The sequence below is a fragment of the Protobothrops mucrosquamatus genome, unplaced genomic scaffold (genome assembly GCF_001527695.2).
Source record: "Protobothrops mucrosquamatus isolate PMUCROS unplaced genomic scaffold, P.Mucros_1.0 scaffold_228, whole genome shotgun sequence".
Classification (NCBI taxonomy): domain Eukaryota; kingdom Metazoa; phylum Chordata; class Lepidosauria; order Squamata; family Viperidae; genus Protobothrops; species Protobothrops mucrosquamatus.
In genome coordinates this window covers 115,094-128,885 of record NW_015386304.1, presented here as the reverse complement: position 1 = coordinate 128,885, position 13,792 = coordinate 115,094, and the positions used below count along the sequence as shown (strand labels likewise).

The 13,792-nt window shown below is 34.8% G+C and overlaps 1 protein-coding gene across 1 annotated transcript in view; it reads right to left on the bottom strand.

Annotated features, from left to right (window-relative positions):
- The window catches only part of FBXL4 (F-box and leucine rich repeat protein 4), a 31,254-nt gene that overhangs the window by 11,855 nt on the left and 5,607 nt on the right, over nt 1-13,792 (bottom strand). The window contains exons 2-5 of the mRNA XM_015829014.1: nt 11,245-11,571; nt 9,585-9,933; nt 5,692-5,936; nt 2,333-2,546 (exon numbers count right to left, since the gene is read on the bottom strand). Coding sequence (XP_015684500.1) covers nt 2,333-2,546; nt 5,692-5,936; nt 9,585-9,933; nt 11,245-11,571 — 1,135 coding nt within the window. The remainder of the gene's footprint in view (nt 1-2,332; nt 2,547-5,691; nt 5,937-9,584; nt 9,934-11,244; nt 11,572-13,792) is intronic.

Here is a 13,792-nt window from a genome sequence, read left to right as displayed (position 1 = left end):
TCCTCGACTCCGACTCCACAGCCCTGCCACCAATCGCATGGCTTAATGAAGTTTAAAAGTTAAAATGTTCTCCAAAGACCCTCCCTCAAATCCATTTTCCACTAAACTGTCATCACTAGTCTTCCCAGAATGGTGCTTGGGCTTCCCAAAAATAAGTTCAGCTCTCAAAAATCAAAAACTTCTCCCTCCGGTTGACATGGCATTATCCCTGACATGGCATTACTAGACAGGCATTACTTAAACCTTTTACCTATCAAGGATGGAATGAAATCTTGTATGTGTATCCAACACTGATTGGACATTTATCGTAGCAGTCCTGGATAAAACCTGAAACCTTTACTCCTTTACTTGATAGATCCTGTTTTCAATATAAACAATCCCATCTCGCTCTATCGACAACTCAATGCTTATCCCAATTAATTCAAATGCCAGAGGTATATAATTGATATTTTTCAAAGAGAAATTCTGGCTTCAATACAAATGTGCAAACAGAAATTAAGATATATATATCAGATTAAGTATACACATATACAGAATGGTTCTGTATATAACATATAACATGGTTCGTAAGAAGTTAGCAGTATGCTGTTATTGTCCATTGTGCACCTTAAATACATTCAAGAAAATAAATTCTGAATGCGTGTTATGAATGCATATTTAATGAATAAAATAAATGAATAAAGATTAAAGTCATGTATTAGCAAATGGTGAGACCATTAGCACAAAAATATTCTGTGTATAATCATTGCAAGCAAGATTGCAACTGAATAGAGTTAAGTCAATTGGCTGATTGAAACAAAATTATAAATTATGTTAAGTACTCTCCAAAGTTAAGAAGCTTTTAACAATTATTTACAATTAGGAGACGGATTGCATATTGTGTTCTGATTCTGGAAACAGTTCACTACATTTTATGAAATGATGTGATAGTTGGATTATGTAAAAAGAGGACTTTCTATCTTTTAAAAAGTACTTCTAAAGTTGAAAATTGGACCATTCTTGGTCATACACATTCAAAAGTGAGAGACAATGGGCAAAATGAAATATGTGGCAATTAAGCTGCAGTCAGAGGAAGTAATTTAAAACTGAAAATCATGCATGCTATTACTTATGTATTTTCTTCTTACATTTCTTTGTATTAAAAAGAAGCGCTTTTCCACTGGCAGCAATTAAAAATTCATTCTTGCAGAATGCTGACTGCATTTGTATGTATAAATAACTAGCTGTGAAAATCGATCTAGAAGCTTTTTGTTCAACAGGTGGCTTCTACTTGTATTACTAACAGGTTCTATAAGTGATGAAGAAGAACTAAGCAAAAATAATGTTTTCATGATCTTGGAAATAACAATTTTCTTACGATACTATAACAAATGATAGAATACTGCCATTCGTAGTATGCACATTGACAACTGCATACTAAATTACTATGAATTTTTGAAACAGAGCTGATTTCAGGACAACACTCAACCCAACAATCAATATAACAAACACCAGAAAGCACATGCAATAAAAATGTAGAAAATAAATCATATACAGTCCATCATGTACAGTCACATGAAAATGTAAGTATACTCCATTGAACTTTATTTTTTCAATATACATATATCTGATTTTCATTTCAACAATACTGATAAAAGAGATATAATACAATGACTATCATGTACTACTTACATTTCGTAATCCATTCTGTAATTTAAATAAACACCAGTGCAAATTTCTCATGCGGAAAAATTAAGTGTACCCCTATATTTGTTACTGCTACAAATACATAAAATTAATATCTGGTGCCCAGTTTATCTGCAGGTTCCCCAAGGACATCTAACCATCATACCAGGTTAGATAGGGTGGGCATACTCTTAGTCTTTTTCTTTAAACATTGCCACCATATTGGAGCATGTTTTTTTCTGTGGCAGTTACTGTCTTCCGGAACATTCTTCTTCCTAACATTCGGCAGGCCTCTAGCCTCCTAGCTAGCCTGACGACCTTTTCCCCCAAGCACTGTGACAGATGAGGTGACTGAATATCGAAAGCTTCACTTGTGCCAGGTTTTTGTTTTTAATTTTTAAGAGTTTAAATATGGTTTTTATGTTATTTTAATGCTTGATTGGTCACTGCTCAGAGTTTGATATAAGATGGATGGCTATACAAATGTTTTAAATAGTAAATAAACACACAAACCATAATTCATCATTACTGAGCCCTTCAAACACCACATTCTGAAGTTTCTCTTCCTCTGATATTTACTATCTGTTTAAAATAGTTTACTATGTTTTCTCTATAACTTTATAAGGAGCGCATTAACACATAAGAGTGAAAAAAATGATTTTCATACCTCTATTTTTGTTCGATAAAGAATTAAACGTGTAATGTTGCACAATTTGGCAATGTGGTTGAAAGCCTGAGATGGAATTTTATCACAGGAGGAGAGATTTAATTCCTGCAAATTTAAACATGTGTCAGCAATAACTTCCAAACAAGCCTCATTGAGGAAATGGCCACAAGACAATTCCAGGCGTACTAGTTCTGAACCACAAACTTTCAGGAACCTGTAAGAAGCATATATGAATCAATTCACCAAGAAAAGTAATGCATTTGCTTTTAATTCATTGTAAAAACTGGGTAAATTCCCAGAATTTTCAATGCCATGTCTTAATAGCTGACAAACAAAATTATGCATGCCTAACAAGGAACTATTTTAACATAGCAACAACTTCCTCCAAGATAATTGGAAGGTAATCATAATCAACTCCAGCATCCAAGACAATCCAGCTAGCCAAGGATTCTTTGTCACAGTTGCAATAAGTCAAATTCCAACATGTAAGCTTTTAATTATATTTAAATCCATTTATAAGTGTTACAAACTGATATCCAAAAATAATGTGATGCATTAATGTATTGGGGATCAAAATGCAGTATCCCATTATATCTGCGCAAACAAAAACATCTCCCCTCCAAACTCTCATGTAATTATGAACTACAGCTGACAGCTGGGTTTCATAATAATTGATATAAGCATTATTTGTATTCATTTACTGCATCTCTATTCAGTGTTTCCTGTGAGAGGTTGCATTTCACATACATAAAGAATTCCCTGCAATTTTATCCTTATATAAGAGATAGCTTGGTCTGGGAGACAATGATTTAGTTCAAAGTCACTCAGATGATTTGTAATGGACATGAGTCTCAATGGACCATTATGCTATCTGGCTGCCCTACCTTCTCTGTTTTGAAACCTGCATCATAGTTCTTGATGTTGCAGGGGTACAGTTCAACTTCATATTAAGGTTTTTGTGTGTCCTACACAACTCATCCCCTGAATTGTCAGTGTCAAGTGCAATACAGATGGGAAAAGCCCAAGGAAACAAGAGGAGATTGATCCTGAGAACAGGAACTATGATCCATGCAATCTAGCCAGCTTATATTCAACTGAAACAGTTCAAGCAAAACAAGAAAATAACAGAACAAAAAATAAAATCATTTCACGCAGCAGTCAAATTACATGGCTAAGTAGTTAGATTTTTAAAAATCAGAATAAATTAATTTGTATTGATTCATTCATTGTTTAAAATGTCACCAGCCGTAAAGAAGGGTTTTTTTTATTTTTAAAGGAGGAATATTGCTTTAATGTAGACATTTCATGTTGCCAAAGCATTTAAACAGAATTAAATGTTCTTCTGTTACAGAAGAAACAACAGCCTCTCACTACTGGTATTTCAAACACTATCAAAGATATTTACTAGTCTGCTGTTGTCAAAAAAGAATTCTCTCAATTTAATTTATTATATCAAGAATGTGTATGTGATAATACACCTCATCTATTAAAGTGTCTAAAGATTACTGATAGAACACTATAAAATTATTCAGCTATATCACATTAACATCATTTGATTATACGTGATTTATAGTCCCATTTAATATTTCTCAAACTCTGTCTAGCTCAAGCAAAGAAGTTTAGTATGTTTAGCAATTTTTACAAGTGAAATATTACAATATTCTTATATAGCACTACGGAGGTGGACACTATCAATAAGTTAAATTACCTTCAGTCTTGCCTCAGGATATTGAAATGCCTGAAGCGTTCTGTCCTCTCACGGTAATATTTTGTTAGTTTGTCAGCTATCCTAGATTACTATTCTAATTTGTTCTATTTCTTATTATTAATACACACTCTACTAATATTTACATTTTCAGAAAAATAAACAACATATCTGCTGTATATATTAGCAGCATATGAAAATATTTGTCAATTATTCAGTCTATCAATTACTAATTTTAGAAAAGAGAAAAAGCATTTTAAAACTGTAGGTACAAATTGATTATAGCTTACTTCTACTATTTACAGAATTTCCATTATCAACAATAAATGAAGTAACTAGAATTTTTGTTGTGTTCTTGATCGATATTTTCTTAAATGTTTGAATGTATAAAGTAGATTGTAATGAAACATGTCAACATATCAGCAGCCATTTATAGTCGTGGCCTTTAAAGAATTTACCTATGTTTTACTGTATGAATTCTGTGACAGATCCAACCATTAAACCATTAAAATGAACCCGGGTGGCACTGTGCTTAGAATGCAGTATTTCAGGCAAATTCTGCTCCCTGCCATAATTTAATCCTGATGGGGCTCAAGGTTGACTCAGCCTTCTATCCTTCCAAGGTTGGTAAAACGAGGACCCAGATTGTTGTGGGCAATAATGTTGACATTGTAAACTGCCCAGAAAATGCTAAGAAGCACTATGGGGCGGTATATACATTAAGTCTAAGTGCTACTTCTATTAAATATAAATCTAAATGAGATTCATTTGAGGCCAGAAAAGTACAGGGGTGTCAAACTGCCGGCCCGCAGGCCGGTTTCATCATACCGGAGCCGTGCCCACCCCATTGCCGGCAACGGCGAAAAAGCTTCAATACGTCACGCAACGTCACGTGACATCGCGAGTTTGACATGTCTGGGCTAAAAGGTCTACAAGTTTGGAGTTTGAAAAATATGCCATTTCAGCCAATGGCAAGATGTCCTAGAAAACCACAATGTTGAGATACTGGTTTTCATAAAAGATAGCGAAGTTGTTAAAGCAAATTTTCTTTGGCCAATGTTTTGTATTAAATTGCAGAAGATACATAATGCACAAAGGATTTACAAAGGCTGCAATTTTCTACCCCTTAGCAAGTTTAGCTTTTTTTAAAAAATCCAAATAAATAGTTCTCTGACAGAAAAACCTATTTTTGCTGAGAACCTTGTCTGTATCCCTACTTTTCCCCTATAGGAGGAGGAATTCACAAAACCATTCCAGAAAGCATTCTCTTTCCTACTGTGTTTACATACAGCTTTAAGTTTCAAAACCAGCCAAATGTTCGGTAGGTGGGGTAAAAAAATGAGTAGGAATACAAAAGACAACAGAAAGAAAATTTGAACTTTTCGACTCCCACTCTTGAAAAAGTGATCAGAACAAAGTCAAGTACATGAAAAACAGTTGCTAAACTTGCCTGCCAGGTTATCTCTCTGTCATGGATGTATGTCTTTGATGCTGCAAATGCATGGCTAGATGTATGCTTCTGAACTTGAACTATTGTGGATTGACTACAGTCATGTTAGTAACTTTTATTTTAACTGCTAGGTGATTGGGATAAAGGGATGAGTGTGTGATTTTATTTTATAGAATACGTTATATACCTCTTCAGAATACTGACCTGCTAAAAGCAGAAAATGAAATGGTTCCTCTGTTCCCAGTCCAAGATAAATTAAGCCACTGGACCAGGATACAACGAGACTGCAGATATTCTAAAGCTGTGTCATTAATCCTTGCCCAATATGGTTGCAAACTGAGATGAATATATTGTAGTGGATCACAACAATGTTGATATAGTAGCTTACATGTCTGTGATAGTCTACATAGATCCGGAACTGTAAGGTGACTCAAAATCAACTGGATGAGCTGAATTGAAAAACAACAATAAAAGTAAATTACTCTATCAAAATCATATTTTCATTCTAGGTAAAACATTATTCTAATTAAATTAATCTCCCCAACTTTCATTTCCATTATTTTACTAATTTTTATTTTAAACAAAAAAATGCATGATAGTTTCTGCTGTGGTACATACATTTCTATTTTGTGCTTGCTTGCAACCTCACCTTTCAGATTTAACCTGGGGTGCATAACTGTTCCTGCACAACGGGCTGCACTTAGCCTTAAATTGCATACTCCACCCTAAAGAGTTGAACAAGAGTTGAAATCTGATTTCTACGATTTCAATCAAATGTACTTAAAATTATATACATTTACTCTCCAGTCATATACAAGTAGCCCTTGCTTAACAACTGTCCTATTTAGTGGCCATTTGAACTTACAACAGCACTGAAAAAGTAATTTTATAACTTTGAACTTACAAACCATCATAGCATTCCCCACATCACATGATTGAAATGCTGGTGTTTCTCAATTGGTGAGCATTTACAACAATTTCCATTTGTATGCTTTATGGATGGCTTCTGACAAGCAGTAAAGAAGCCAGCAGTAAAAACACAATGGGAACTGCCATAAATCCATTCCAATCATGTGTTGTTTTGCTTAGCAATCATGTCACTTAGTGACAGAGCTGCCGGTCCCAATTGTGGTCGTTAAGGGTTATTAAAAATTACAATCTGATAATAAAAATGGGCATATATGAAGGGATTTTTGGGGGGATGTGCAGGTGCCTTTGAGTTGTTCTTGATTTCTGGCGAGTCCCTGCAGTTTTCTTGGTAAAGTTTTTCAGAAGTGGCTCACCAGCTCTTTTTATGCCTAAGGCAGGACTAGAACTCGCAATTTCTTGGTTTCTGGTCTGATTTCTTAACCATTGCACTCTCTTTATATGAATATTTTTAACATATTTGAACATTTGAAGTTTCATTTCTAATTCTGAGTAGAGTTCTTCTGCACATATACTGAAATCAGGATTTTTAATGCCATGATTATTATGATCATTACTGGGCATAGCTCAGCTGAAATACCTTTAAGTCCTTTTATTTTCAATGGGACAGTACCACTTAGATTTTCTTCACTCTTTCAGAATTAAATGGGATTTTATTATATCTATTAAAAATGAAATGCTTATCATTATCTCATCTATTATACAGAATTTGAAAATATAAAATGTCTATATACAAAGACTCATGTTATCAGTCGCTCAACTGAAGTCCATCCCTAGCTGTTATTTTTTTATGTTCCCATATAGCCTACACTAGACTTCAGTACATCTAAGTTGGGTCTGTATTTTGGAGAAACACTTATGAGAGCTGTGCTTTTTTGATTCAAAGGTATAAATATGCTTCCGATTATACAATAGTGCAAACAATCACAATCGGGACTGGAATTCCCATTGCTAAGCAATGTGATTTTAAAGTGTGATACCGCAGGACACATTGCTTAACAACAGTAATCCATGCAATCCCTATTGTTGCTGTTAAATAAAGATCATGAGTCATTAAGCAAGGGCCTCCACTTCGCGACATCCTGCTGGCTTCCAACAGGCAAAGTCAATGGGGAAGTTGGCAGGAAGTCGCAAGTCCTGGGCACTTTACAAGCAGGCCAGTGGGTGGGTAAGTAGATGCTGCAGCACAACATGAGCACACCTAGGTAGGAGTGGTTGCTGCCGCGTATGGGAGGCTGTGCAAGTGACTGCTGTGGCGCAAATGTGGTCAGGGCAGGGATGGCCATTGCCAGGTGTGGGAGGCTGTGCAGGCAGCTGCCACAACACCATACAAGCACACTTGGAGGGATACTATGGAGTGGGAAGGGGCACTGAGGAGAGGCATGGGCTACAGAATATGAGATACCTAGAAGAAAAGTAGTGGAAGTGAGAACAACTTAAAGAAGTCACTTGCAACTTTCCTGCTGGCTTCCTTATTCTGGTTAGTAACTAAGTACACTGCAACTATTATAATCAGAATCTGAAGAACACCAGAATTATGATGTCTATCATTTAATAAATCAAATTTGGCATTTAATATATAGCAGAGAAAAAAAATCACAAAGTACCATTATAGCCAAGATAAATATCAAAAGTCTACAAACTGTCTTGGCAATGGGATAAACAAAGAAATACAGGCTACATAGTGGCTTATTTTATATATAATGGTGGCAAGACTGCATCAAGTAAAAGTTGTGAGAAGGACAAGTTATCTTATTTTCATTGTACCCAAACAATCAGCCTAATTAACAGAACTATAAAATATCACAGTTGGAAGGGAATTTGGAGTCTTCTAGTCCAACCCCTTGCTTAAGCAGGAAACCCTATACCATTTCAGACAAATAGTTGTCCAATCTCTTCTTAAAAACCTTCATTATTGGAGCATCCACAATTTTTGGAGGCAAGTATTTTCACTGATTAATTGTTCTAATTGTCAGGAACTTTTTCCTTATTTCTAGGTCGATTCTCTCCTTGATTAGTTTCCATCCATTACTCTATCTAAGTTGACTGACTTTTAAGATCATATTTAGCATTTTAAATTTTAATTTTAAAGATGCGATAAAACAAATATTTTGCACACATTTCTAAATCATGACACCCATCAATGAGTCAAAGCACAAAGTGTAATTTCAGATTAATAATAATGACCAAATCCACTACAAATACAGCAAATAGTGTAAAGGGGAAAAACTCTTAAGACCCCTTTTAACTAATTTCATTATCTGATAATAATTATATACTACACAGATAATAACCCAACATCAGCATCAGAGATAAACAACTCCTAACATGTCAGTATCACCACCAGAAAAGGTAATCCCACTTTTAGACTAAAATTACATCTTAATATCTGAAAAGTATATAATCAAATGTCACTATGATGACACTAAAATGTAACTACAGTATAAAATATATTCTGCTTCTGATTAAACAAAGAAAACAAATTTGAATCCTACCTAGTGACCATTACTCATTGCTAGTTTAAAATCTAATATCTTGCTAAAAATTTCACTCCACGTGTGGCCCAGCATAAAGCACAATTTGATATATGAGGAATTCAGAAAATTCCCAGAATGCCGATGCATATTAGCTTAAAAACACTTATGGCATTTTTGTAATCTTAAGACTTGCACTTAAAATGGGGTAGGAACATAACATTTATGTAATGAATATGTTACAGATTTAATAGCTAAGATTTGTATTTATAATATATTTTCTGTTCAAAAGAAGAAAACATTCCTATTTTAATTTGATTAACAGATGCTTAAAATAGCTGATTTTTAAAAAAAAAACACTTTAGTATTATCCTCTGTAATCAAGACAATTTAGTGAACAAGTCATTCATTTTTATAAGCACTTGACATAGAACTAAAAATAAATTTGCATGGGGAGATCAGCTAGGGCTGATATTAGATTCTTTTATTTTTAAGAATCTACTTGAATCAGTTTCAACCATTTTAAGGGGGGTGGGAGCTACACTTACTAAAATCCAGGAAGCTAATGGAACTAAAAAACAGGCACAAGTCTGTATTTGAAGCTATAACTATGTACCTCAAGATATAATGAATCTCTATAGCCTAAGTAATTATGACATTTTTTTCTTAACCCTGTAAAAATTCCCAGGCTTTTACCTCATAAGGCAATTTATCAAAGTATCCATTAGATGTCCAGTCTTTGAAGGCAGCAGTGCTAAACTGCTTGTTGAGACTGTCCATGCTGTTATAACTTTCTCTCTCCCCTTCTTCATCGTCATCTAGATCATTCATATCAATAACCAGAGTACTGAGTGAATGCATAGGTCTCTCTCTTAAACCATGTAGCACTACAGCATCAAACTCAGTATAATAATCCAGAAGGGAACTGTTTATTTCCAAACGGATTAAATTTGTAGGAAAATTTATTTGTTTGATATTAGGCGTAAACTGACGTGCCTGAGGCAAATTCACCTTGGAAGGTAGCTCTGACCAAAGGATTTCCCACCTACCAAAAGAAAAGTACATTAGTATCACAGGGCAGTTAATGCAAATATCTGTATTTTCATTTTCATTTTTCATTAATAAGTTTCAATTTGGGGAAAAAACACTACTAATAATAAAGAACATCGAACCGTGGCCAGTATAAAAGACTCTTAATAACTCTAACTCAACAATGTATGATAAATATCTTAACTCCCAAACATTAAATAACATACTGTATTAACATTAGCAATATTCTAGTGTTTTAATTCTTTTTTAACCTATCACTGCACTGGGAGGAGAACAAAGAGAGTAAACTAAAGTGAAGATCCAAAGATGCTTTTTCATTAGGGAACTGACTTTCTTGTTTTTCTTTGAAGATGTTTCGCTTCTTATCCAAGAAGCTTCTTCAGTTCTGACCATAAAGTGAAGATGTACTTCAGTAACAAGATAGTTAAAAATACCCTTTGGTTAACTCTGAAATTAAACCACAACTTGCTTAGTAGGACAAGAACTGAGACATTTGACTCCAAACCTATACTCAGGCTATTTAGCATTTGGAAACCAATGAAGTTTTAATGTAGTATACAGGTAGTCCTCAACTTACAACATTCATTTAGTGACTGTTCAAAGTTACAACAGCACTGAAAAAAGTGATTTACAACCATTTTTCACACTTACGACCTTTGTAGCAGCCCCATGATCATGTGATCAAAATTCAGATGCTTGGCAACTGGTTCATACTGATGACCGTTGCTGTGTCTCAAGGTCATGTGATCATCTTTTTGCAATCTTCTGACAAGCAAAATCAATGGGGAAGCCAGATTCACTTAACAACCAGGTTACTACTTATCAACTGCAGAGATTCACTTAACAACTGTGGCAAGAATGGTCGTAAAATAGGCCAAAACTCAATTAACAAATGTGTCACTTTGCAACAGAAATTTTGGACTCAACTGTGGTCATAAGTCAAGGACTACTGTACTATTAAGATGGATCTACAGGTCAGATTTCTGAAGCAATTTCAAGAACTCTGTTGCCCAAATAACTTACAGCATCCTTTCCTAAACTGAAGCACTGCAAAACACTGAATACTGTGAATATAAAAAGCAAATAAATGGGATCAGGCAGCTTTCATTTGCAAAGACCAGACCATAGAAAAAAAGAATTCCTTTTCTTGCTACCTGTAAAGTCCAAACAGTTTGTAGGTAACAAAGACATTTTCGGAGGGAGGATGGGGGTAAATATGTAGAATTTTCTATGAAAAAAATGTTACTTTAAATATCTGAACACACCATATCAAGGAAAGACAGAAAAAATTAATAAAATGAATTACCTTACTTCACTGGGCTGATTTTGTGAATAAGGACTTGCAGAACATGCCAAAATCCTAACCACTGCACCAGGATGATACGTTTCCAAAATATGTATGGCTGTAGGATACACTTGTTCCTCAAATGCAAGTTCTACATAGTCCTGGCTTTGGAAATTGGGTGGCGTCCTCATAAATGGTATTCGCGCACTAGGGCACATATCCCACCATTTTCCATAGGTCCTAAACACAGCGGTTTGTGTAAAGTCACCTGAGCTAGGATACACATTAGGAGTTCCAGCTAAATTCCACATAGTATATGACATGCTGTTTTCACTGCCATAATGGGAGCTGAAGTGGTTGTGAAGAAACCGTATGACCTGGTTAAGTTGTAACTATCCATCCCTAGATAAACTAAGTTATCGAGAGGCTAACAAGTAGTTAAGAGGGGAACATCGACAGGACCGAGCCGCGGCTTCCGTTTATATCATTTTGTATGAGTCTTGGCAATTGTATCCTTTATGACCTCTGTAGGCTTGTCCATCATTTCAGGAGGAGAAAGTCAGTATCTTCAAGACTTCTTTGTGAGAAGTTTGAAACAGAAAGGACCCTAAATAAAAGCCCAAACAGTTGTCAATTTAAAAAAGATTCAAGAATTCAAGGAAACTGTAAATTATTTGAAGCAGATAAACATGTAATACAGGTAGTTCTCAACTTACAACAGTTCATTCAATGACCATCTGAAATTACAACAGCACTTACAAAAGTAACTTTCACACTTATGACCGTTGCAACATCCCAATGATCGTGTGACCAAAATTTGGATACTTGGCCACTGACTCATATTTATGATGGTTGCTGTGTCCCGGGGTCATGTGATCACCTTTTGCAACCTTCTGACAAGCAAAGTCAACGGGGAAAGCCAGATTCATTGAACAACTATGTTACTAACTTAACAACTGCAATGATTAAATGAATCTCTGCAGTTGTTAAGTTAGTAACATGGTTGTAACATCATTTAACTACTGTGCCAGGAAAGGTCATAAAATGGGGCAAAACGCAACAACTATCTCACTTAGCAACAAACATTTTGGGCTGAATTGTAGTTTTAAGTCGAGGACTACCTGAATAACATAAAAATAGTTACTAAAATATCCAATCAGAATATCAGCATTTAATAAAAATACTGTATTAAAAATAAATATTGCTAATAAGATTTGATAATCAATTAGTTAATTATTAATAATATTTGTTTCTGAGTCAGTTTGACTCAGTGGTTAAGGCACTGAGCTAGAAACTGGGAGACCATGAGTTCTAATCCTGCGTTAGGCACAAAAGCAGTTGGGTGACCTTAGGCCAGGTACCATATTCTCTCTAATCCTTAAGGAGGCAAAAATCTTCCAAAATCTCCCCCCCCCTCTACAAGAACTAATCTAGGCAATTGCCAAAGTCAAAGGCACTCCCCCCAATCAATTGTAATATTGATTACAATATTTATGATATAATAACAAAACTTAGTCTCAAAAGAACTGAAAAATCAAAATGGAAATTAGGAAACGGGTCCTACAACTAGGCACAGCACAAAATGATGGCTGCTGTGCTACAACATAAATAATCCCACACTTTGTATGAACTAACAAAAAGCTCTGACAACAAATAGTACAGATCATGTGTGCTGAAATCACAAACACTTTTAGTAAGTAGAGTTGTGCAAAGAGAATTTAAGAAGCAGCATCCTTTGGAAGATCACACAGCTGCTTCAAAGACGTCCTTGTTTGACTACTTGTACTGAGGATAGCCTTTGTTCAGAACAGACTAAGCCTTTTAGAGCATAGTTTCTTTATTATTTCAAACAGGCATGCTTCACTCCCACTTACGTGCTTTTAAAGAAATATAATGTTAGTGCTTTGCACAGCTCTAATAATAAATATCTGTTTGAGTCTTTTGTGTTCAAATCCAGTAATACCTATTTCAAAGACATTCCTGATGTAAATAAACAAGTTCATTGCTCACAAATATGAAGGGCACAATAAGTGAACCAAAATCTGAATATAGAAAATATGAAAATATCCAGAAGTAAGCTTTTTTCCTACCCAGAGGAAAAAACTATATTTCCCCCCAAATTTCTACTATTAACTACCAGCACAATTTTAAATAATCCATTTACTCATATGGCAAATTTGGCCTAGTCCCCAAAATATAAGTCATGTTCCATATACTATTCAACTAAATATATACCATTATTTCTTTCTAAAACTGCAAGAAAAAAATACATAAAGACTATCTCTTAGGAAAATAAAAAAGTAGCTCAATGCTGTTTGATAAATAATAAAATTGATTCCATTCCACCACTTACAGGTTGATTGAGTACATATTAATAATAATAATAATAATAATAATAAATTTAATTTATATGCCGCCCTTCTCCCAACGGGACTCAGGGCGGCGCACAACATATTTAAAACAAAACATAAATACATTCCCCCCCGATAAAACCGAATTAAATCAAATTTTAAAGTTGTGTCTCTGTCGAATTGTTAAAAGATAAACCCCAAATAAAATCCTCCCTAGG